The sequence below is a fragment of the Parambassis ranga genome, chromosome 14, assembly GCF_900634625.1.
Source record: "Parambassis ranga chromosome 14, fParRan2.1, whole genome shotgun sequence".
NCBI lineage: Eukaryota > Metazoa > Chordata > Actinopteri > Ambassidae > Parambassis > Parambassis ranga.
The window spans coordinates 9,940,949-9,966,354 of NC_041034.1; the positions used below are offsets into that span (position 1 = coordinate 9,940,949).

A 25,406-nucleotide genomic window follows, 5' to 3' on the forward strand; every position below is an offset into this window, starting at 1 on the left:
AGCTCCAATAATTGTCTTAGATGCTGTGTGTGTGGATTTTGAGTTGAGTTGAGAAGGGCCAAAACAATGCTACCACATAAACATGTTCACAAGGAAATCAGGAATATTTGAAGATGGCAAATCAATAAAGAATATAGATAAGGGCAAAATGTGTGAGTTTCTGCTGATGAACATTTGTTTACCATCATTTTAGAACATTGTTTTTGGTTTAAAATGCTGCTTTGTTCTCTGTTCTAGTTGAAAAAGGACCAAAGCAAACATGTTAAACTTGGTAAGTGTTTTTTTTTTCTCAGGGTAGAAAATATAAATTTGAACACATCTGTGTGTGTGTGTAAGGATCAGGGTTGTTGAATTGAACTTGTGGGTGTTGCAGCATCGCACCGTTGAGGTTTTGGATGATGCCTTACACTGGTTGGAGCAAACGGAAGAACCTGACGTACGCACTCGCCTGATGGATCTCGGCCACGGACACACCTGCTTCACAGCTCTTCACTTTATCTTCACAGAGTGTAGGTTACAGTCATGCTCAGCGCTCTGCTTTCATCCACTCACTCTTCTCGTCATTCATGTGAAGCTATTGATTCTTGTTTTGTTTAGTTGCCAAGTATATTCAAGACATGGGAGGACGCCATGAAAAGACCATGAAGTCACTGATGGCTAAACCTGGAAGTTATTCTATAGAATAAATAATATAATATTATATTTATATAATAATATAAAGAAAGCCTAGAGAAGGTTCAGCCTCTTCCTCATAAGCAAGAGGAACAGTTAACTCTGCTCAAGGACAGTAACGAAGAGCTCTCTTTAAAGGTTTCTGAACAGCAGAACCCCATCAACTCCCTGCCGGCTGAAAACACTCTCCATGAACAAGTGAAGGAGAGCGAAGCCAGGCTCAGACAGAAGGAGGTCCAAAAGGAGGAGGACGCAACATCTGAACTCCTCACAAAGGGGTCCTCTAGGAAGGAGCTGAAAAAGGCTAAGAGGCTGCAGAAACAACAGAGAAAGCAGGAGAATAGAAAGAAAGAAGAGGAACTCCTCACACTCCTGTTCTATAAAAAAAACCATCGTGGCTGCAGAGACGAGAAGAGTATGATGAACCAGACCTGCAGTATAAAACAAAGAAGAACAAAGTGAATAAGAGGGTAAAAATTAAATTATAAATTAGGGTTCAGGACATAGAGGCCATTATAACAACACAACAACACTCTAAATGATGGAGCTGAAGCCATATGTCCAGCAGTGACCTGAGAGTGACATCATTCAGGTAATAAAAATATGAATCACTGACAGTTTACTTGCTGTTTCTCCTGCACGACGATGATCCTAAACGTCCTACCTCTGTACGTAGAACTGCACATTTTGCTTATTTTATTTTTCCTATTGCTTATTCATATTTTTATTTATTCTTATGCTTAAGTCTACTGTTTCTTTTTTATCTTAATTTAGTTGTGTATGAAGTCATATGAAGGGAACTCGCAAAGTAAGAACTTCATTGCTCAGTGTAACTGTAAAGTGCTGTGCATTTGACAATAAACTTCTTGAATCTTGAATCCTCAGTCCGAAACATTTACACAATCACCAACATGATGTGTAACTAAGATCGTGCAGTAATGTGACTTTCACACCGAGGCCTGTCCTGGTGAAAAGCGCCATGTTAGCTCATTTAATGGAGGAGCTGAAGAAGACTGGACTCCAAGCTGCTCCTGCTGATCATTTATGTTAGGAATAAAACCCAAAATATCAGCTGTTAATCACTCAAGTGCTTTTATTCCTGCAGGAAGGAGCAGTCACATACACAGACAGTTGCCTCTGTAGGAGTGCTCAAGGTCTTTTCAGAGCAGCTCCCTTCTTATACCCTCTGTTATCTAACAGACACAGCTTCTCAGAATACACACATCTTAGAATAGGCACAAGCACAATCATATATGACAGTAACATATCATGTATGAGATCATAGGTGTAACATCACATATATTTCCATAGTAAGACATATGGATAGACTGTCTCCACAAAGTCCAGCAGGCCATGCTGCTGACACAGGTTAGGTTGTTTCCAGAATTCTTCCAACAACTGCTATGCTGGACCTGAAGAACCCTATGTAAGAAACAAAGATATGAAAAGGGGAAGAAGAAGAAACAGGGGCCTGTGCTTCCATTCACATTAAGGGCGGAATAAACAGAAACACTTTCAGTTTCCTTTCCTGAAGATGACACCAAAAACTAAACAAATAAAAAATTTGAAATAAAATCTAATACATTTAAAATAAATACTGGAACATTCACACAACACAAGATTCCATCCAGACTTACTGCAGAACAGTGAGTGAAGATGGATTGCTTCATTTGGCCATCACTAGTCCTGGCTATAATCGAGGAGCGTCAAATTAATCATTACAAAACTGTTTTGATATTTTCCAGAATCACCTGTTGTATGTCCTTACGAACCAAACGTTTGGTAATACAGTAAAATGACGTGTTAAAAGTTTCACCAAGGCATCAGAAAAGGAAACATATTCATCCAAACACCTTTTTTTACAGTCTGTGTAACAGCTGTTGAGACATCAGAAACAATCAAGACGCTTTATTGTCATAGAACAACGAAATTTGGTCCGACAGCTCAGAAAAGGCAATATATACAAAAACACACAATAATACTCAAAACAGAGCTACTCCGCAGTATAATGACATGGTCAAGTCCAGCACGATGTTATAAAGTGCAGCGTAGTGCATACAAGCATATAGACTTTAATGTGTGTCGATACAAATGTCCTTGGGATGCTGTGGACAGGTAATACAATGGCATTGTTTGCACACAAATGGCACAACCATGTTGACTGTTAGCTAGCTAGCAGCTAGCTAGTTGTTAAACTCACAAATCTGAATGCCGTGAATATAGTGAAATGTCTCGTGTGTTATGTTACCGTACTAAAGTCACGTAGTAACCTGCCTGTTTATCTGATGGTTAATGTCCTCTCTATGTGTCAGGCAGGGTTACAGAGCAGTTACTGAAAGCTCAGTTTACTCCCTCAACACTAGGCTTGTGCAAAATCGTATCGTGTGCAATTAATCGTCAGAAAAACTGTAATCGATTAATATTTGCCACTTATCGATTACGGCGATTAGTGCCTCGTCATGATGACGCATTTTTGTGTGCGGCGTAGTCTCACCATCACCCGCGCACATGTGAGCCCACAATAACAATAAAAAGACAGTGGTGTTCAGTTAAATAATGCGGAGCAGCACGTTTCTAACATAAGTTCAACGTCTGTCACCATAAGCCCGAGCACGAAGAAAGCGCAACGAGGACACAACACTACACTACAGCTGTATATAGTGCCGCGACATGCATTAGGTGACGCGTGTAGCATTGGTTGTTGCTATAGTAACTGAATTTTTGCTCGTATCAAAGGAATAAACTCCGATCTTTATTTACGGACTCCATAGCAACATAGGAAACATTACAACAGCGAAGTCTCCTCCAGCAGATATTGGAAAGAATCCCACTCAGCCGAGAATCCGCGATACGTTTAGTCATTGTGCTCCTTACGACCAAACGAAGCGCTGGAAGAACGTAATGTAGGTTGATTTGCACAGACACACATTTAAATGTGAAATTGTCCGGTTTGTTTGTTTGTTTGTTTTTTCTGCTGCTGTTCTACAGTCTGAGTGAAAACATGCACTAGTGTGGGACATATTCCAGTCACAGGTTCATTTGCGCAGACACATTTTTTAACTTGAAATAATCACTGATGTGACTTTTCTGAACTTTGTTTGTCTATTTGTCTGTTTAATTTTAATGTTGACATGCTTTGTGACCTTAAGATAAAAACATTTGAAGGACAAAGTTAATTTAAATGTTTGCTTCATTATTATTTTGAAGCAGTTTGTGCCTCAATATTATCAATACATATTTCCATGGCTGGTTGGTGCCTACTCACCAGCTTAGCCTGTTGTGAATGAAGTAGTTAACTTGACTGATGATTTGTCGGTATCATGCTAGAACACTGTGCCAATTTAGAGTCAAAAACATGTAAGTGTCATCAATTAATCGTCAAATTAATCGTTATCGGCTAAATGCCACAATTAATCGTGATTAATTTTTTTGCCAATATCACCCAACCCTACTCAACACACAGGGCAGCTGCTCACCTTCCACTCTGAGAACAGCTGCTGCTTCTCTCCCTGTCTTTTCCTTTCTGATGTTGTCTGTATAAAAGCATGTTCTATCATATAAAAAGCCGTTTCCCTACTTTTCAAACGGAATCTCTCCTCGTACATGGCTGTGCCTGTGTTTCTCTGCCGGTAGCGATGTTAAATCAGCGTGAGTTCAGTCTGACAGCGTTTTATTTTGAAAATCCACCGGAAACGCTTTTATTCTGGTGCCTGACTTCCTGTCTGCTCGATGTAGTTGGTGCAGACAGAAAAAAAGGTTCGATCGCCACAATCAAAACATACACTTATAAATATAAATAGCGTTACTCCTCCGCTTTGCTAGCCTCAGCTAAGAAGCTAACGCGAACGATGGCTAATGCTAATAGCAGCTACGCTAGCTTACGCAAATAACATCAAAGGCTCCAACAGATGCGTGGTAGAAGGGGGCGTTTTCCTGGTTACCACAGCGCTGCAATACCGTTACTATAGTAACAGACCTAACAAAGCCAGTGGGTTTTTCGAGCGAGAGTAAAACACCGTAAAGAGAACCGTCGGTGCTGGTCGAAGCTGGAGGAGGTAACGTAAGTCCAGCTCATGCTAAAGCCTTACTGTTTGTCACATGACCCCAGGTGAGGTTAGGTTGATGTTAAATCAACTTAGAAAAGTTGGGAGGTAGCTACTGTTTACTTTCAGTTACAGTAGACGGTATTATTTGTCTGAAGACATGTTGTTGCCTTTTCTGCTGCCTCCCCACACACAATGGACATGGACAAAGATTCCTAACAAAGACACGGAGAGTTAGAGTTGTTTTCAGCATTAACCCATGTTGTAATAAGGGCCAGGTTAGCTCCTGTTAGCCTGCTAGCTTCAGCCTCGCCTAGCCAGTGCACATAGCCACCTGCTCCTATTCTTATCAGCAAGAATAAAACACATGTGATGGACCGTCAGGACACAGTGGAGCATTATATGAACAGGGAAACACTGATGTAGCAGATGAGGCAGGGCATCATTATAAACATCCACAAGGTTTGTTGTGAATTGAGCAGTTTTATAAGCAAATACAAATAAAGACATGCATCTTTTTGTAAGTTAGTATTTTTAGTGTTTCAGTATTATCTGCATTAAGCAGTTTGGTTCATTTTTCCATGGGATTTGCCAGTTTTTTGTCTCTGTAAATGAGAGAAGGCCTCAGATATGGAGGCTGTTAGTGTAGTAGCACCAGTATGTTTGACAAAACTGTTGTTTCACTTGGAATTAGTTTCTGTTTGTCACCGACTTTTTGTTGAATCTGTCTCTGAAATAGTCATTAAGTGTTTACTTCTGTAGGTAAAATAGTTTAACACTGTTAAAATCACTGTTAAAATCCACAGGAAATCGCAACTACTTCATATTATTATATTTCATAATATACTTATGTACTTTTTTTCAGATCATTCAGAAGGACCGAGACTTGCAGTCACAGACAAAAGGCTTGAGAGCATGCAGCAGTTCGTTAAAGACGTCAGAGAGATGAAGCTCCTGGAAGAAAAACTCAGCGAGCCTCAGATGTCCAAGAAGGAGCAAAAAAATGCAGAAAAGAAGTTGCAGAAAGAACGTGAGGAGAGGGAGAAACAGGAGAAGAAGGATCGTAAGGAGAGGGAGAAACAGGAAAAGAAAGAACGTGAGGAGAGGGAGAAACAGGAGAAGAAGGATCGAAAGGAGAGGGAGAAACAAGAGAAGAAGGATCGTAAGGAGAGGGAGAAAGTGGAAAAGAAGCAACGTAAGGAGGCAGCAAAAAATCCTTCCAGTTATGAGGAGCTGGTCTCTAAACTTTGCTCAGTCCAAAGCCAGCTAGAAACTGAGAAGCAGACTGTCCTGGAAAGAGACGGTCTGATCCACAAGCTGGCAGAAGAGAAGTGTTCCCTGCAAGAGGAGCTGGACCAGGCCAACCAGACTGTCCTGGAAAGAGACGGTCTGATCCACAAGCTGGCAGAAGAGAAGTGTTCCCTGCAAGAGGAGCTGGACCAGGCCAACCAGACTGTCCTGGAAAGAGACAGTCTGATCCACAAGCTGGCAGAAGAGAAGTGTTCCCTGCAAGAGGAGCTGGACCAGGCCAACCAGACTGTCCTGGAAAGAGACGGTCTGATCCACAAGCTGGCAGAAGAGAAGTGTTCCCTGCTAGAGGAGCTGGACCAGGCCAACCAGACTGTCCTGGAAAGAGACGGTCTGATCCACAAGCTGGCGGAAGAGAAGTGTTCCCTGCTAGAGGAGCTGGACCAGTCCATCGCTGAAACTGAAGACGTCAGCAAGGAACTGGACCAACGCACTAAAAAATGTGTGGAGTCATTAAATATGCTATCCATTCTGCAAGCTGACGTGGACCAGGCCAACCAGACTGTCCTGGAAAGAGACGGTCTGATCCACAAGCTGGCAGAAGAGAAGTGTTCCCTGCAAGAGGAGCTGGACCAGGCCAACCAGACTGTCCTGGAAAGAGACGGTCTGATCCACAAGCTGGCAGAAGAGAAGTGTTCCCTGCAAGAGGAGCTGGACCAGGCCAACCAGACTGTCCTGGAAAGAGACGGTCTGATCCACAAGCTGGCGGAAGAGAAGTGTTCCCTGCTAGAGGAGCTGGACCAGTCCATCGCTGAAACTGAAGACGTCAGCAAGGAACTGGACCAACGCACTAAAAAATGTATGGAGTCATTAAATATGCTATCCATTCTGCAAGCTGACGTGGACCAGGCCAACCAGACTGTCCTGGAAAGAGACGGTCTGATCCACAAGCTGGCAGAAGAGAAGTGTTCCCTGCAAGAGGAGCTGTACCAGGCCAACCAGACTGTCCTGGAAAGAGACGGTCTGATCCACAAGCTGGCAGAAGAGAAGTGTTCCCTGCAAGAGGAGCTGGACCAGGCCAACCAGACTGTCCTGGAAAGAGACGGTCTGATCCACAAGCTGGTAGAAGATAAGTGTTCCCTGCTAGAGGAGCTGTACCAGGCCAACCAGACTGTCCTGGAAAGAGACGGTCTGATCCACATGCTGGTGGAAGAGAAGTGTTCCCTGCTAGAGGAGCTGGACCAGGCCAACCAGACTGTCCTGGAAAGAGACGGTCTGATCCACAAGCTGGCGGAAGAGAATCGTTCCCTGCAAGAGGAGATGGACCAGGCCATCGCTGAAACTGAAGACGTCAGCAAGGAACTGGACCAACGCACTAAAAAATGTGTGGAGTCATTAAATATGCTATCCATTCTGCAAGCTGACGTGGACCAGGCCAACCAGACTGTCCTGCAAAAAGACGGTCTGAGCCATAACCTGGTGGAGGAGAAGTCTTCCCTGGAAGAGGAGCTGAAACTTGAGCAGCAGGCTATAAAAGAAAGCCTAGAGAAGGTTCAGCCTCTTCCTCATGAGCAAGAGGAACAGTTAACTCTGCTCAAGGACAGTAATGAAGAGCTCTCTTTAAAGGTTTCTGAACAGCAGAACCCCATCAACTCCCTGCCGGCTGAAAACGCAGTTCTCCATGAACAAGTGAAGGAGAGCGAAGCCAGGCTCAGACAGAAGGAGGTCCAAAAGGAGGAGGACGCAACATCTGAACTCCTCACAAAGGGGTCCTCTAGGAAGGAGCTGAAAAAGGCTAAGAGGCTGCAGAAACAACAGAGAAAGCAGGAGAATAGAAAGAAAGAAGAGGAACTCCTCACAATCCTGTTCTATACAAGTCAGGATCAGGATCCGATTTACGAGGTTAATGACGACGAAGGGGAAATTTACCTTTGTTCGTACAGACGCAGAGAAGAAAAGGATTACTGAAATGAAATATATAATAAAATATATAATAAATACCTAAAGAACATACTACTGTATAAACCTTTATATAGTAAAGAGCATGACATGAATGTTCCAGTATGAATGTACAGTGTCTGAGTGACTGTTACAGTTCAGAGTTCAGTAGTTTGATTGAGACAGGCAGGAATGACTTCCTGTGTCTCTCAGTGGTGCATCGTGGGAGTCGGAGTCTGTTGCTGAACAAGCTCCTGTAGCTGTTCAGTACAGTGTGGAGTGGGTGGGAGGGACAGTCCAGTATGGCCTTTATTTTGGACAACATCCTCCTCTGACACACCTCTGTCAGAGAGTCCAGTTCCTCTCCCACAACATGGCCGGCCTTCCTGATGATTCTGTTGAGTCTGTTGATGTCCCTCACCCTCAGACTGCTGCCCCAGCAGACAACAGCATACATGATGGCACTGGCCACCACAGACTCATAAAACATCCTCATCATCGTCCTGCAGATGTTGAAGGACCTCAGAAGGTAGAGGCGACTTCCTGTAGACAGTGTCCACGTTCTTACTCCAGTCCAGTTTGTGGTCCAAGTGCATTCCCAGGTATTTGTACTCCTCCACCACCTCCACACTGACCCCTTTGATGCTGGTAGGGGTCACTGGAGCCTTTGTCCTCCTCAGATCCAAAACCATAAACCATAAACCAAAAAAAACCATCGTGGCTGCAGAGACAAGAAGAGTATAATGAACCAGACCTGCAGTATAAAACAAAGAAGAACAAAGCGAATAAGAGGCAGCAGAACCTTACAGCTTACAAGCTTCCAATAAAAGCTGTCAACTAAAACAACATCTGACAGTTGTGCAAAAAAATCTCAGATTTTTACTTGTTTTTTTCCAGAATTCGACAATTCTGAGGGAAAAAAGTCTCAGTAAATTCTCAGATTTAGGTCCACCTCCAAGAAGAAGCCCTCTTGTCTCTCTCTCACACACACACTTTAAAAAAAATAAAAAATAGCCTATAAGTGTCATATTGTTAAATATTTAATAAGATATAACAATATAAATAATAACAGGTGGTGGTTCTGGTTTATTTACCATATGAGTGGTTCAAGCGCAGAACCTAATTAATGCTGACTGTGGTGTTAGGTAGAGATGAGGACTCGCAGTTTATTCATTAGGACTTGGGTCACACTTAATTTGACGCTCCTCGATTATAGCCAGGACTAGTGATGGCCAAATGAAGCAATCCATCTTCACTCACTGTTCTGCAGTAAGTCTGGATGGAATCTTGTGTTGTGTGAAATATCTTCCAGGTTCAAGCCTCAAGTCACTGACGGCAAGTCTAAGTCAAGTCTCTTAATGTTCAGTGTTCGTGTTTAATAGTGTTTAATAGTGTCTAAAATGCCAATGTGACTGTTCCGTTCAGTTGCAGGGATACTTTCTTCATTTCTGGTTTTGTAATTCTTCTATGATGTCAAAACATTTGGAACACTTGATTTTTCATGCTATTGAGTATAAATTCCTAAATATAGCTTACAGAGATATAATCTCCTTTTAGATATAGATAAGAAACTTTATCAGTATATTCAAAAATTGAGCTAAAAAAAATTGTAAAAAAAGATTGTATTGATTTTGTCACAGCAGACAGAAGATTTTGTTCATATTTATCCTAGGCTGAGGGGCAGATGAGCACAGACAGGCATGCTCTGAATAGAACAGAGTATTGACCCATCCAAAGTGTGAGAGACCGCAGCGTTACAATTAATATGATCAATTATTATGCAGCCACTGTGGAAAAAACAGCAAAGCAGTCATAGCAACTAAAATCATTTGTTCATGTCCTTCAAAACAAATTTGCATAAAACAGGAAGGTCCTATTTTCATAAACAATGAACGATGTAAAAGACTATTCAGCCTGTTTATGTCCACAGCTGCAGTGAAACAGGCTGCAAACAGAACATGTAGACTCAAACTACAGGACATCTGAGGTTTGTGCATAACCCTTGTTTCATTAAACAAAGAGGTCATGCATTTGTATTCCTGTTCATGCTCTCTATGGTGGACTGGTCACGTTGATAACATCCTCCGGTTCCTGGTTAAACTGACAGTTGCAGCCATGATCCCGATGGGCCGCGGTTTGTGTCTTCCTTCTCCAGCCACCGTCCACCAGCTGTTCTCTGTGGCACGAGATGCCAGCATCATCCCTGATATCTCCTTGGATCCCGTCCTCACAACCTTCCTGTCACTGGACTCCTCAGCAGCACTGCAGCATCGATATGGTTTCCTGCAGCGGGGTATGAGCGGAGAGCAGCAAGCGGCGTTCAGACAGAGCCTGATCGGAGAGCTGGGGGGCAGCAGGGTCACCTATGGAGGAGTAGGGGTCATTGCTCTGGCTCTGTCCATGCTTTTTGACCAGGTTGCCCAACATGTAGGCAAAGCTGTTCAGTTTTGTGTGTTTTTTGTAGAAAAAAAAATCAAAAATTGTTATCTTATCAGGTCCGAGTGCAAGGATCATCCACAGAGGGCCATCTATCAACGCAGGGACCCCAGGCCATGATGATTTTTGGCATCAGTACCTCTTCAAGAATTGGCCAGCTAATTAACAGCTACCTCCGCCTCATTCCTGGCATCGCCAACAACCAGGAGACAATGGCCGAAACCACGGAGCTCTACGACAGTTTGCTGAAACTTGAACTGCTTGATCATTATGAGAGGATGATTAACAAGAAGAGAATGAGCTCAGTGTCCATGCAGCAGTGGTTGGCAGGAGCAGCTTTTCACCTGCACCTGAGACTGCACCAGGTAAGGATGGGCAGGCGAAAACTCCAGATGAAACATGTCAATGACCATATGGTGCAGTATCCACATGCTTTTTTGTGCCTTAAACTGTTGCCTACATTACTCACAATGCAACTTAAGTAAGAGCTCTGTTATGTCTGACAAGGTGCTAAAAAACAGACAAGCTCAGATATACTTTTGTTCTTCTTCCAACAGGTCCGTCTGAACTCTGTGCCTTTGGGATCTGCTAAATCACTGCGTTTTTCTTATAAGACAGGACTGAATCACCTGATTCAGGGCTACGCAGCTTATCTGCGCAGAAACATACAGGAGACTGCAGCTCCAGGCCCACATCACACTGCAATCAATGCAGCCAGTGGTCCAAAAGAAACCAGTGCAACCAATACAACATGCTCCAGCAGTGTCCTTTTTAATATCAGTTTGGTCAGTCCAAGTGTCTCGGCTGATATATTCAATGACTCTACCACACCCAATTCAACTGCTGGAAGCTGTAAAACTCATGGCTCCACAGAGGACGTTGGACTCAACGAAGACAGGAAGGGAAACAATGACACCACTGTAGGTATGATAAATAAAAACACACTCAATATTTCTGCTGGGCACAGCAGGAAGGAGGAAGAACACATGTTAGTCATCGAGCCTTGGAGAAACGTCACAACGTGCAGCACCATCCCTGTGAGTCTTCGGCCATTCAGCAAGCTCTGGTGACCCGCATTATCAACGCTCAGGACCTGGAGCGGAACAGAAACTTTTTCATTTACCGAGAGAAAGCCTTCCAGAACCTCCTCAGACAGAGGGAGGACTTTGAGCTGAGGTCAAATTAGATCATACATCACAGGCAGATCATATTCATTGATCATGCACTTGTTGAATTAATGTAGATGAAGTATGGATGTCCTCAGATGTCACCTGGAGTCAGGTGAACCATCTCCAGCTTAACACCTCAAAGACTAAGGAGCTGGTCATCGACTTCAGGAAGTCCAGCCCACAGCCACGTCCAGTGACCGTCAGGGACGACGAGGTGGAGATTGTAGGCAACTACAAGTACCTCGGGTTGTGGCTGGACAACAAGCTGGACTGGACATGCTGTACAGATCACCTGTACAAGAAGGGCCAGAGCCGACTGTACTTCCTGCGAAGACTGGGAGCCTTCAACATCTGCAGGAAACTCCTGTGGATGTTCTACCAGTCTGTGGTGGCCAGTACACTTTTTTATGCTGTTGTCTGTTGGGGGGGTAACATAAACAAAAGGTGTGCTAACAGGCTGGACAGACTTATCAGGTGGGCCGGCTCTGTGGTCGGCATGAAGCTGGACTCCCTGGTGACAGTGGCAGAGAGGAGAACACTAAGAAAACTCCTGGCTATTGTGGACGATGCCAGTCATCCTCTGCACACTGTCATCAGCGCTCAGAGGAGCCAGAACAGTCACAGGCTGCTCCTCCCCAAGAGCAGGACCAACAGACTCAGAGACTCCTTTGTGCCCCGATCCATCAAACTCTACAACTCTGCTTTTGGCAGGAGGGGGAGAAGGAAGGGAGGAGCACAGCCCGCCTGATACAACACACGTGCAATAATTTACATGTGCAATAATCCTGTACCATTTATGCTGCTGTGCAATGTTTGTTTACATTTACTGCACTATACTACATTACCATTTATGCTGCTGTGCAAATTTTTTGTACACAATTCCTTTACATTACTGCACTATATCACATGACAATCTATGCTGGTGTGCAATGTTTGTAAATAATTCCTTTATTTTTTACTGCACTATATTCTATTTTATTCTATTTTATCTTATTCTATTTAACTCTTGCTCTGACTGTTGGTGTTGTAGTGCTGCTGGTACCCAAATTTCCCCGAGGGACCTTCCCAAAGGGATTAATAAAGTATATTCTATTCTATTCTATTCTAAGAGAAAACAAACTGTTTTGACATTTCATTTATTTGTAGTATTACATGTGAAACTGATGCAAAGTAAAATAAAACATCACGGGTGTTCTCAGATTCTGTAAACAAATATCTAACAGTCTGCATCTAATGTATTGAATAAATCAAATTAAAAACAGCATTGTGTATCTGTAGAGGGCGCCATCACCCACCTCTCCTCACCGGAAGCCAGCAGAGGAGAAGAAGAAGAATCTCTCCTCCCGCCCCTTCAAACGTTGTTGTTGGATTGCTGCTGCGCTGCATGCGCGAGAAGTGCTTCACTTCCGCACACTAATATGAACAGTATATACGAAGACCACAGCTAAAGACCACAGCTATCCGGAGGTATGTGATTTTGTTGTATAACTTTTATCAAACGCTGTTTCTACTTCAGCTAGCTAAACTGCTCTCCGGGCTTAGCTCGCGGTTAGCTGCGTGCGGTGAAACAAAGTAAAGGGAAAGTGTTGGAAGGTTGCTGAACAACAGTTAAAGTGTGTCACCTTATCAGGAAATATATGTAACGTTACTACTACTGGACACAGAAGTATTTAATTTACTTCACGGGAGGAGTTACTTACTCCTAGTAGTGACTGCGCACGTTAGCTTGTTTGCTACAATGCTAACAATTGAAGGAGTGGCTTTATTTCCTGGTAGGTTGTGTTTCATAAACATACCCCCAAAAAAGAAAAACGCTAATTTGGCGGACTGTTGTTTTAAATGTAATTACCCAAAACAGTGAACGACTTTATCTGTACACTGTCTGAATTAACTACGTGCCTAGAAGACAACTGAACAGTCAATAGAAAGACTCTCAGGTGTATTACAGGTAAGCTAGCTAGTTTTGCTATTGGGCTGCATCTAACAATGCTAATAGCGCTGAGTCAGACTAGTGATGGGAAATATACAGAGCTCAGTGTTGTCAATGAAACAATATTTGTGAAAACAAGCGCTCGACAGTTAGTATTTTCCCCCCCAATCATTATTTTATCACTTTGTGTTTTAAATAAAGCTTTATGTAGCTGTCGGAGACTCGGAACCGACGTTTGGGCTGTGTCGGAAGTAGCCCGGTCAGCTATGAATGAGCACCCGACATGTGCGTGTCGTGACTCGTGTGTTTCGTTTTTGTTGAACAGAGAGCTACAGAACAAAGAATCACACCTCACTGAGAGAGAATGTCATTAATGTTTGTTATCATCTTTCTCTTTTTAAGTCTCATACTGAGTGAATGTGCTGTCTGTTTTACATATGGACACATGGAACCGCAGGGTTGTGATTTAATGACACGTGTCAGTTTTTTTCTCTCTATGAAACATGCTGAACTATAATAAAACTCTTAAGTACTGTCAGACCTGGCTGGATGGCATTAAGGAGCCATACAACGACTATACATTATTTACAATATTACATTATTAATTATTAATTGTAACCGGAAGGTTACTGGACAACCCTGCTATACTTGGGCAAGACACTTTACCTGCATAGCCTCCAGTGTACTCACTGGTGTATGGCACTCTTTGCTGGGCTGCCTTAAGCAATTTCCCCATTGTGGGACTAATACAGGTTTCAAATTTTATTTATTAAAATATAGATATTACTGTTTTCTATTGGTCATTGATAAACTTTTGTTTTTCTTTTTGCTACAGAAAAATGATACAGTTATCACTTTTCGTCCACAAGGTAAGGAACATTCGAGGCATTTCATGCAGCAATGTCATAAATATTTACTCAACAATTTGATCACATATTTACTCACTAACAGTGATTGCACCTCCATCAGCTGACATCTAACCTAGACTCTAACTAAAGCTTTTAAATTACACCTTCAACAGGCACATTGACTCTTAAATTAGTGATTTCTGAGCCTGGATTTACTTACAGTGGCTTGCAAAAGTATTCATACCCCTTGAACTTTTCCACATTTTCTCACATTATGCAAAAGTATTCAGCCCCCATGAGGCAATACGTTGTGGAACCCCCTTTTGCTGCAATTATAGCTGCAAGTCTTTTGGGGTATGTCTCTACCAGCTTTGCACATCTACAGACTGAAATCTTTGCCCATTCTTCATTGCAAAACAATTCAAACTGAGTCAAATTAGATGGAGAACGTTTCTGAACAGCAGTTTTCAGATCTTGCCACAGATTCTCGATTGTATTTAGGTCTGGACTTTGACTGGGTCATTCTAACACATTAATATGTTTCATTTTAAACAATTCCACTGTAGCTTTGGCTTTATGTTTAGGGTTGTTGTCCTGTTGGAAGGTGAATCTCCGCCCCAGTATCAAGTGTTTTGCAGACTCCAACAGGTTTTCCTCCAAGATTGCCCTGTATTTGGCTCCATCCATCTTCCCATCAACTCTGACCTGCTTCCCTGTCCCTGCTGAAGAGAAGCAGCCCCAGAGCACGATGCTGCCACCACCATGTTTGACAGTGGGTATGGTGTGTTCAGAGTGATGTGCAGTGTTAGGTTTCCGCCACATATAGCGTTTTGCATTTAGGCCAAAAAGTTCAATTTTGGTCTCATCTGACCAGAGTGCCTTCTTCCACATGATTGCTAGGTCACTCACATGGCTTCTGGCAAACTGCAAACAGGACTTCTTGTGGTTTTCTTTAACAATGGCTTTCTTAATGCCACTCTTCAATTAAGTCCAGATTTGTGCAGTGCATGACTGATAGTTTTCCCATGGCCAGATTCCCCCACCTTAGCTGTAGATCTCTGCAATTCATCCACAGTCACTATGGGCCTCTTGGCTGCGTCTCTGATCAGTGCTCTCCTTGTTTGGCCTGTTAGTTTAGGTGGATGACCATGTCTCAGTAGGTTTACAGTTGTGCCATACTCCTTCCATTCGCCGATGATGGACTGAACAGTGGTCTGTGAGATGTTCAAAGCTTGGGAAATCTTTGTATAGCCTAACCCTGCTTTAAATATCACCACAACTTTATTCCTGACCTGTCTGCTGTGTTCCTTGCACTTCATGATGCTGTTTGCGCCCCAGTATTCTCTCAACAAACCACAGAGGCCGTCACAGAACAGCTGTATTTGGACTGAGATTAAATTACACACAGGTTGACTGTATCTAGTCATTAGGTCAACATTCGATCAGTCAGAAATCATCAGGCAACTTCTGAAGGCAATTGGATGCATTCAGAGAAAAGGGGGCTGAATACTTTTGCACACTGCACCTTTCAGTTTTTTATTTGTAAAAAAAAAAAAATTAACTCATGTTTAACTTTCTTTCTACGTCACAACTGTATGCCACTTTGTGTTGGTCTTTCACATAACATTCCAATAAAATATATTTATTTTTGTGGGAATAATGTGAGAAAATGTGGAAAAGTTCAAGGGGTATGAATACTTTTGCAAGCCACTGTACAGGCATCCCAGATTAGAGTGTAGAAAGTAATGTTGTGCCCTACTTTGCTTGGATGACTTGGACAGTGTGATTTAATTTTACAATACAGGGCTCTAGACTAACTTTTTGCACTGGTTGCACTGGTGTGCCTAACTTTTTTTCTTGTGCACCGGCACAAAATGTAGGTGCACCGCATCACACTTAATCCATATATTTTTGTACGCATCAGTACATTTTGTACATATGAACGGGCTTAATAATCACATATCATCCTAAAATGAATTTGGACCTTGTGTAATGAACACAATACTTTTTAAATGGGCGTTTGTCATGTAACCATGTACTGTAACTCCTTAAAACGAGTGAATCAGCCTTCATGAATGCAACCACACAGGTCAAATAATACTGTCCGTCAGACCTGTTCTGTCTGTTATAATGCTACGAGCACGTCACGCCCCCTCCCTGAACATTACCGGCTCGTTATCATCACTCATTCAGGTCAACAGCACATTAGCAAAACCTGCATAGTAGCAACAAATTTTCCTCCGCCGCTACATGTTCACCTAAACTGAAGTTTCTGCTGTTCAGCAGCGAAATGTGTCTGTGTGTTCACGCGGTGCAATGAGAGGGCCGTATGAGGAGTTATACACACAAAAGTCCGGGCCGAAACAAACTTGTTCTTGTTCTCGTCACCTCGGGTAACGTGGAGTATAGAAAAAGCTTTAGCACACAGCATCAGCTCTGCACAGCTTATGTCCACGTTCTTCTTCTTCTGGATTTCCTGCGGTCTCGGCTGACTACAGCAGACACGTTTTCAAAAATACACACACGGGGGTCCCATCCTTCACTGTCTCTGATTGGTTTAGACCACGATATGAGCCTGATGTGTGTCTGTTGTTCAGAGTAATTTGGCTCATTAGATTATGATCAGTCAAAACAAGAGTAATGTCAGTTTGGTAACCTTTTTATTTATAATTTTATGTGGAAAAAGTATAGTTCAGTTTTCTTAAATATATAAATGAAACGGTGAGTCCTTCATATGGAGCATTTCTTGTAAGCTGTTTTTTTTTTAATGCCTGTTCTTTTGTTGTTTATAGAGTCAGTTTTTGAACGATGGAGTCAGATCCCACTTGAAATCAAAAAGGAGGCTGGACAGCGGATGAAAATCTGTGTCTTTTGGCTTCCTATTCTATTGCAGCGGGACGAGTCCAGCAATGCTGTTTGCTGGGCTGCAGAAATAGGTCTAATCAGCTCAAAGTAAGCATTGCTAGCAGCCAACAATTTCCTTCCTGACTGTTTCAGGATGCTAATAAGTTTGTCATTGTCTCTTTGTAGGAACACAGAGGACCTACGTCTGAAGCACCTGCGCAAGATTGAGACAGTGGAGACAATCCTCAGAGCCTTGGAGCAAGGATCTGTAAGTTAACTGAGCCAGAGACTAAAGTTAGTGCCACCATCTCTGCCCATGAGCACAACTAGTGCAGCTCCAATAATTGTCTTAGATGCTGTGTGTGTGGATTTTGAGTTGAGTTGAGAAGGGCCAAAACAATGCTACCACATAAACATGTTCACAAGGAAATCAGGAATATTTGAAGATGGCAAATCAATAAAGAATATAGATAAGGGCAAAATGTGTGAGTTTCTGCTGATGAACATTTGTTTACCATCATTTTAGAACATTGTTTTTGGTTTAAAATGCTGCTTTGTTCTCTGTTCTAGTTGAAAAAGGACCAAAGCAAACATGTTAAACTTGGTAAGTGTTTTTTTTTTTTCTCAGGGTAGAAAATATAAATTTGAACACATCTGTGTGTGTGTGTAAGGATCAGGGTTGTTGAATTGAACTTGTGGGTGTTGCAGCATCGCACCGTTGAGGTTTTGGATGATGCCTTACACTGGTTGGAGCAAACGGAAGAACCTGACGTACGCACTCGCCTGATGGATCTCGGCCACGGACACACCTGCTTCACAGCTCTTCACTTTATCTTCACAGAGTGTAGGTTACAGTCATGCTCAGCGCTCTGCTTTCATCCACTCACTCTTCTCGTCATTCATGTGAAGCTATTGATTCTTGTTTTGTTTAGTTGCCAAGTATATTCAAGACATGGGAGGACGCCATGAAAAGACCATGAAGTCACTGATGGCTAAACCTGGAAGTTATTCTATAGAATAAATAATATAATATTATATTTATATAATAATATAAAGAAAGCCTAGAGAAGGTTCAGCCTCTTCCTCATAAGCAAGAGGAACAGTTAACTCTGCTCAAGGACAGTAACGAAGAGCTCTCTTTAAAGGTTTCTGAACAGCAGAACCCCATCAACTCCCTGCCGGCTGAAAACACTCTCCATGAACAAGTGAAGGAGAGCGAAGCCAGGCTCAGACAGAAGGAGGTCCAAAAGGAGGAGGACGCAACATCTGAACTCCTCACAAAGGGGTCCTCTAGGAAGGAGCTGAAAAAGGCTAAGAGGCTGCAGAAACAACAGAGAAAGCAGGAGAATAGAAAGAAAGAAGAGGAACTCCTCACACTCCTGTTCTATAAAAAAACCATCGTGGCTGCAGAGACGAGAAGAGTATGATGAACCAGACCTGCAGTATAAAACAAAGAAGAACAAAGTGAATAAGAGGGTAAAAATTAAATTATAAATTAGGGTTCAGGACATAGAGGCCATTATAACAACACAACAACACTCTAAATGATGGAGCTGAAGCCATATGTCCAGCAGTGACCTGAGAGTGACATCATTCAGGTAATAAAAATATGAATCACTGACAGTTTACTTGCTGTTTCTCCTGCACGACGATGATCCTAAACGTCCTACCTCTGTACGTAGAACTGCACATTTTGCTTATTTTATTTTTCCTATTGCTTATTCATATTTTTATTTATTCTTATGCTTAAGTCTACTGTTTCTTTTTTATCTTAATTTAGTTGTGTATGAAGTCATATGAAGGGAACTCGCAAAGTAAGAACTTCATTGCTCAGTGTAACTGTAAAGTGCTGTGCATTTGACAATAAACTTCTTGAATCTTGAATCCTCAGTCCGAAACATTTACACAATCACCAACATGATGTGTAACTAAGATCGTGCAGTAATGTGACTTTCACACCGAGGCCTGTCCTGGTGAAAAGCGCCATGTTAGCTCATTTAATGGAGGAGCTGAAGAAGACTGGACTCCAAGCTGCTCCTGCTGATCATTTATGTTAGGAATAAAACCCAAAATATCAGCTGTTAATCACTCAAGTGCTTTTATTCCTGCAGGAAGGAGCAGTCACATACACAGACAGTTGCCTCTGTAGGAGTGCTCAAGGTCTTTTCAGAGCAGCTCCCTTCTTATACCCTCTGTTATCTAACAGACACAGCTTCTCAGAATACACACATCTTAGAATAGGCACAAGCACAATCATATATGACAGTAACATATCATGTATGAGATCATAGGTGTAACATCACATATATTTCCATAGTAAGACATATGGATAGACTGTCTCCACAAAGTCCAGCAGGCCATGCTGCTGACACAGGTTAGGTTGTTTCCAGAATTCTTCCAACAACTGCTATGCTGGACCTGAAGAACCCTATGTAAGAAACAAAGATATGAAAAGGGGAAGAAGAAGAAACAGGGGCCTGTGCTTCCATTCACATTAAGGGCGGAATAAACAGAAACACTTTCAGTTTCCTTTCCTGAAGATGACACCAAAAACTAAACAAATAAAAAATTTGAAATAAAATCTAATACATTTAAAATAAATACTGGAACATTCACACAACACAAGATTCCATCCAGACTTACTGCAGAACAGTGAGTGAAGATGGATTGCTTCATTTGGCCATCACTAGTCCTGGCTATAATCGAGGAGCGTCAAATTAATCATTACAAAACTGTTTTGATATTTTCCAGAATCACCTGTTGTATGTCCTTACGAACCAAACGTTTGGTAATACAGTAAAATGACGTGTTAAAAGTTTCACCAAGGCATCAGAAAAGGAAACATATTCATCCAAACACCTTTTTTTACAGTCTGTGTAACAGCTGTTGAGACATCAGAAACAATCAAGACGCTTTATTGTCATAGAACAACGAAATTTGGTCCGACAGCTCAGAAAAGGCAATATATACAAAAACACACAATAATACTCAAAACAGAGCTACTCCGCAGTATAATGACATGGTCAAGTCCAGCACGATGTTATAAAGTGCAGCGTAGTGCATACAAGCATATAGACTTTAATGTGTGTCGATACAAATGTCCTTGGGATGCTGTGGACAGGTAATACAATGGCATTGTTTGCACACAAATGGCACAACCATGTTGACTGTTAGCTAGCTAGCAGCTAGCTAGTTGTTAAACTCACAAATCTGAATGCCGTGAATATAGTGAAATGTCTCGTGTGTTATGTTACCGTACTAAAGTCACGTAGTAACCTGCCTGTTTATCTGATGGTTAATGTCCTCTCTATGTGTCAGGCAGGGTTACAGAGCAGTTACTGAAAGCTCAGTTTACTCCCTCAACACTAGGCTTGTGCAAAATCGTATCGTGTGCAATTAATCGTCAGAAAAACTGTAATCGATTAATATTTGCCACTTATCGATTACGGCGATTAGTGCCTCGTCATGATGACGCATTTTTGTGTGCGGCGTAGTCTCACCATCACCCGCGCACATGTGAGCCCACAATAACAATAAAAAGACAGTGGTGTTCAGTTAAATAATGCGGAGCAGCACGTTTCTAACATAAGTTCAACGTCTGTCACCATAAGCCCGAGCACGAAGAAAGCGCAACGAGGACACAACACTACACTACAGCTGTATATAGTGCCGCGACATGCATTAGGTGACGCGTGTAGCGTTGGTTGTTGCTATAGTAACTGAATTTTTGCTCGTATCAAAGGAATAAACTCCGATCTTTATTTACGGACTCCATAGCAACATAGGAAACATTACAACAGCGAAGTCTCCTCCAGCAGATATTGGAAAGAATTCCACTCAGCCGAGAATCCGCGATACGTTTAGTCATTGTGCTCCTTACGACCAAACGAAGCGCTGGAAGAACGTAATGTAGGTTGATTTGCACAGACACACATTTAAATGTGAAATTGTCCGGTTTGTTTGTTTGTTTGTTTTTTCTGCTGCTGTTCTACAGTCTGAGTGAAAACATGCACTAGTGTGGGACATATTCCAGTCACAGGTTCATTTGCGCAGACACATTTTTTAACTTGAAATAATCACTGATGTGACTTTTCTGAACTTTGTTTGTCTATTTGTCTGTTTAATTTTAATGTTGACATGCTTTGTGACCTTAAGATAAAAACATTTGAAGGACAAAGTTAATTTTAAATGTTTGCTTCATTATTATTTTGAAGCAGTTTGTGCCTCAATATTATCAATACATATTTCCATGGCTGGTTGGTGCCTACTCACCAGCTTAGCCTGTTGTGAATGAAGTAGTTAACTTGACTGATGATTTGTCGGTATCATGCTAGAACACTGTGCCAATTTAGAGTCAAAAACATGTAAGTGCAACTGTCATCAATTAATCGTCAAATTAATCGTTATCGGCTAAATGCCACAATTAATCGTGATTAATTTTTTTGCCAATATCACCCAACCCTACTCAACACACAGGGCAGCTGCTCACCTTCCACTCTGAGAACAGCTGCTGCTTCTCTCCCTGTCTTTTCCTTTCTGATGTTGTCTGTATAAAAGCATGTTCTATCATATAAAAAGCCGTTTCCCTACTTTTCAAATGGAATCTCTCCTCGTACATGGCTGTGCCTGTGTTTCTCTGCCGGTAGCGATGTTAAATCAGCGTGAGTTCAGTCTGACAGCGTTTTATTTTGAAAATCCACCGGAAACGCTTTTATTCTGGTGCCTGACTTCCTGTCTGCTCGATGTAGTTGGTGCAGACAGAAAAAAAGGTTCGATCGCCACAATCAAAACATACACTTATAAATATAAATAGCGTTACTCCTCCGCTTTGCTAGCCTCAGCTAAGAAGCTAACGCGAACGATGGCTAATGCTAATAGCAGCTACGCTAGCTTACGCAAATAACATCAAAGGCTCCAACAGATGCGTGGTAGAAGGGGGCGTTTTCCTGGTTACCACAGCGCTGCAATACCGTTACTATAGTAACAGACCTAACAAAGCCAGTGGGTTTTTCGAGCGAGAGTAAAACACCGTAAAGAGAACCGTCGGTGCTGGTCGAAGCTGGAGGAGGTAACGTAAGTCCAGCTCATGCTAAAGCCTTACTGTTTGTCACATGACCCCAGGTGAGGTTAGGTTGATGTTAAATCAACTTAGAAAAGTTGGGAGGTAGCTACTGTTTACTTTCAGTTACAGTAGACGGTATTATTTGTCTGAAGACATGTTGTTGCCTTTTCTGCTGCCTCCCCACACACAATGGACATGGACAAAGATTCCTAACAAAGACACGGAGAGTTAGAGTTGTTTTCAGCATTAACCCATGTTGTAATAAGGGCCAGGTTAGCTCCTGTTAGCCTGCTAGCTTCAGCCTCGCCTAGCCAGTGCACATAGCCACCTGCTCCTATTCTTATCAGCAAGAATAAAACACATGTGATGGACCGTCAGGACACAGTGGAGCATTATATGAACAGGGAAACACTGATGTAGCAGATAAGGCAGGGCATCATTATAAACACATCCACAAGGTTTGTTGTGAATTGAGCAGTTTTATAAGCAAATAAAAATAAAGACATGCATCTTTTTGTAAGTTAGTATTTTTAGTGTTTCAGTATTATCTGCATTAAGCAGTTTGGTTCATTTTTCTATGGGATTTGCCAGTTTTTTGTCTCTGTAAATGAGAGAAGGCCTCAGATATGGAGGCTGTTAGTGTAGTAGCACCAGTATGTTTGACAAAACTGTTGTTTCACTTGGAATTAGTTTCTGTTTGTCACCGACTTTTTGTTGAATCTGTCTCTGAAATAGTCATTAAGTGTTTACTTCTGTAGGTAAAATAGTTTAACACTGTTAAAATCACTGTTAAAATCCACAGGAAATCGCAACTACTTCATATTATTATATTTCATAATATACTTATGTACTTTTTTTCAGATCATTCAGAAGGACCGAGACTTGCAGTCACAGACAAAAGGCTTGAGAGCATGCAGCAGTTCGTTAAAGACGTCAGAGAGATGAAGCTCCTGGAAGAAAAACTCAGCGAGCCTCAGATGTCCAAGAAGGAGCAAAAAAATGCAGAAAAGAAGTTGCAGAAAGAACGTGAGGAGAGGGAGAAACAGGAGAAGAAGGATCGTAAGGAGAGGGAGAAACAGGAAAAGAAAGAACGTGAGGAGAGGGAGAAACAGGAGAAGAAGGATCGAAAGGAGAGGGAGAAACAAGAGAAGAAGGATCGTAAGGAGAGGGAGAAAGTGGAAAAGAAGCAACGTAAGGAGGCAGCAAAAAATCCTTCCAGTTATGAGGAGCTGGTCTCTAAACTTTGCTCAGTCCAAAGCCAGCTAGAAACTGAGAAGCAGACTGTCCTGGAAAGAGACGGTCTGATCCACAAGCTGGCAGAAGAGAAGTGTTCCCTGCAAGAGGAGCTGGACCAGGCCAACCAGACTGTCCTGGAAAGAGACGGTCTGATCCACAAGCTGGCAGAAGAGAAGTGTTCCCTGCAAGAGGAGCTGGACCAGGCCAACCAGACTGTCCTGGAAAGAGACAGTCTGATCCACAAGCTGGCAGAAGAGAAGTGTTCCCTGCAAGAGGAGCTGGACCAGGCCAACCAGACTGTCCTGGAAAGAGACGGTCTGATCCACAAGCTGGCAGAAGAGAAGTGTTCCCTGCTAGAGGAGCTGGACCAGGCCAACCAGACTGTCCTGGAAAGAGACGGTCTGATCCACAAGCTGGCGGAAGAGAAGTGTTCCCTGCTAGAGGAGCTGGACCAGTCCATCGCTGAAACTGAAGACGTCAGCAAGGAACTGGACCAACGCACTAAAAAATGTGTGGAGTCATTAAATATGCTATCCATTCTGCAAGCTGACGTGGACCAGGCCAACCAGACTGTCCTGGAAAGAGACGGTCTGATCCACAAGCTGGCAGAAGAGAAGTGTTCCCTGCAAGAGGAGCTGGACCAGGCCAACCAGACTGTCCTGGAAAGAGACGGTCTGATCCACAAGCTGGCAGAAGAGAAGTGTTCCCTGCTAGAGGAGCTGGACCAGGCCAACCAGACTGTCCTGGAAAGAGACGGTCTGATCCACAAGCTGGCGGAAGAGAAGTGTTCCCTGCTAGAGGAGCTGGACCAGTCCATCGCTGAAACTGAAGACGTCAGCAAGGAACTGGACCAACGCACTAAAAAATGTATGGAGTCATTAAATATGCTATCCATTCTGCAAGCTGACGTGGACCAGGCCAACCAGACTGTCCTGGAAAGAGACGGTCTGATCCACAAGCTGGCAGAAGAGAAGTGTTCCCTGCAAGAGGAGCTGTACCAGGCCAACCAGACTGTCCTGGAAAGAGACGGTCTGATCCACAAGCTGGCAGAAGAGAAGTGTTCCCTGCAAGAGGAGCTGGACCAGGCCAACCAGACTGTCCTGGAAAGAGACGGTCTGATCCACAAGCTGGTAGAAGATAAGTGTTCCCTGCTAGAGGAGCTGTACCAGGCCAACCAGACTGTCCTGGAAAGAGACGGTCTGATCCACAAGCTGGCGGAAGAGAAGTGTTCCCTGCTAGAGGAGCTGGACCAGGCCAACCAGACTGTCCTGGAAAGAGACGGTCTGATCCACAAGCTGGCGGAAGAGAATCGTTCCCTGCAAGAGGAGATGGACCAGGCCATCGCTGAAACTGAAGACGTCAGCAAGGAACTGGACCAACGCACTAAAAAATGTATGGAGTCATTAAATATGCTATCCATTCTGCAAGCTGACGTGGACCAGGCCAACCAGACTGTCCTGGAAAGAGACGGTCTGAGCCATAACCTGGTGGAGGAGAAGTCTTCCCTGGAAGAGGAGCTGAAACTTGAGCAGCAGGCTATAAAAGAAAGCCTAGAGAAGGTTCAGCCTCTTCCTCATGAGCAAGAGGAACAGTTAACTCTGCTCAAGGACAGTAATGAAGAGCTCTCTTTAAAGGTTTCTGAACAGCAGAACCCCATCAACTCCCTGCCGGCTGAAAACGCAGTTCTCCATGAACAAGTGAAGGAGAGCGAAGCCAGGCTCAGACAGAAGGAGGTCCAAAAGGAGGAGGACGCAACATCTGAACTCCTCACAAAGGGGTCCTCTAGGAAGGAGCTGAAAAAGGCTAAGAGGCTGCAGAAACAACAGAGAAAGCAGGAGAATAGAAAGAAAGAAGAGGAACTCCTCACAATCCTGTTCTATACAAGTCAGGATCAGGATCCGATTTACGAGGTTAATGACGACGAAGGGGAAATTTACCTTTGTTCGTACAGACGCAGAGAAGAAAAGGATTACTGAAATG

General features: G+C 42.9%; 3 protein-coding genes across 3 annotated transcripts; all 3 read left to right on the forward strand.

Moving 5' to 3' along the window:
- The first annotated feature begins 1,040 nt into the window (after positions 1-1,040).
- Positions 1,041-7,931, forward strand: LOC114446525 (protein PXR1-like). Its single transcript, XM_028422173.1, has 3 exons — positions 1,041-1,264; positions 5,581-6,115; positions 7,907-7,931. The coding sequence occupies exons 2-3, from the start codon at positions 5,631-5,633 to the stop codon at positions 7,929-7,931; spliced, it is 510 nt and encodes a 169-aa protein (XP_028277974.1). The 5' UTR covers positions 1,041-1,264; positions 5,581-5,630.
- A 384-nt stretch (positions 7,932-8,315) lies between these two features.
- On the forward strand, positions 8,316-11,722 carry LOC114446270 (uncharacterized). The gene is made up of 4 exons (XM_028421773.1): positions 8,316-8,503; positions 10,057-10,328; positions 10,397-10,702; positions 10,895-11,722. Exons 2-4 carry the CDS (start codon positions 10,197-10,199, stop codon positions 11,405-11,407), a joined length of 951 nt encoding a protein of 316 aa, XP_028277574.1. The 5' UTR covers positions 8,316-8,503; positions 10,057-10,196; the 3' UTR covers positions 11,408-11,722.
- A 6,777-nt stretch (positions 11,723-18,499) lies between these two features.
- LOC114446526 (protein PXR1-like) lies at positions 18,500-25,402 on the forward strand. Its single transcript, XM_028422174.1, has 3 exons — positions 18,500-18,726; positions 23,052-23,586; positions 25,378-25,402. The coding sequence occupies exons 2-3, from the start codon at positions 23,102-23,104 to the stop codon at positions 25,400-25,402; spliced, it is 510 nt and encodes a 169-aa protein (XP_028277975.1). The 5' UTR covers positions 18,500-18,726; positions 23,052-23,101.
- The last annotated feature ends 4 nt before the right edge of the window (positions 25,403-25,406 follow it).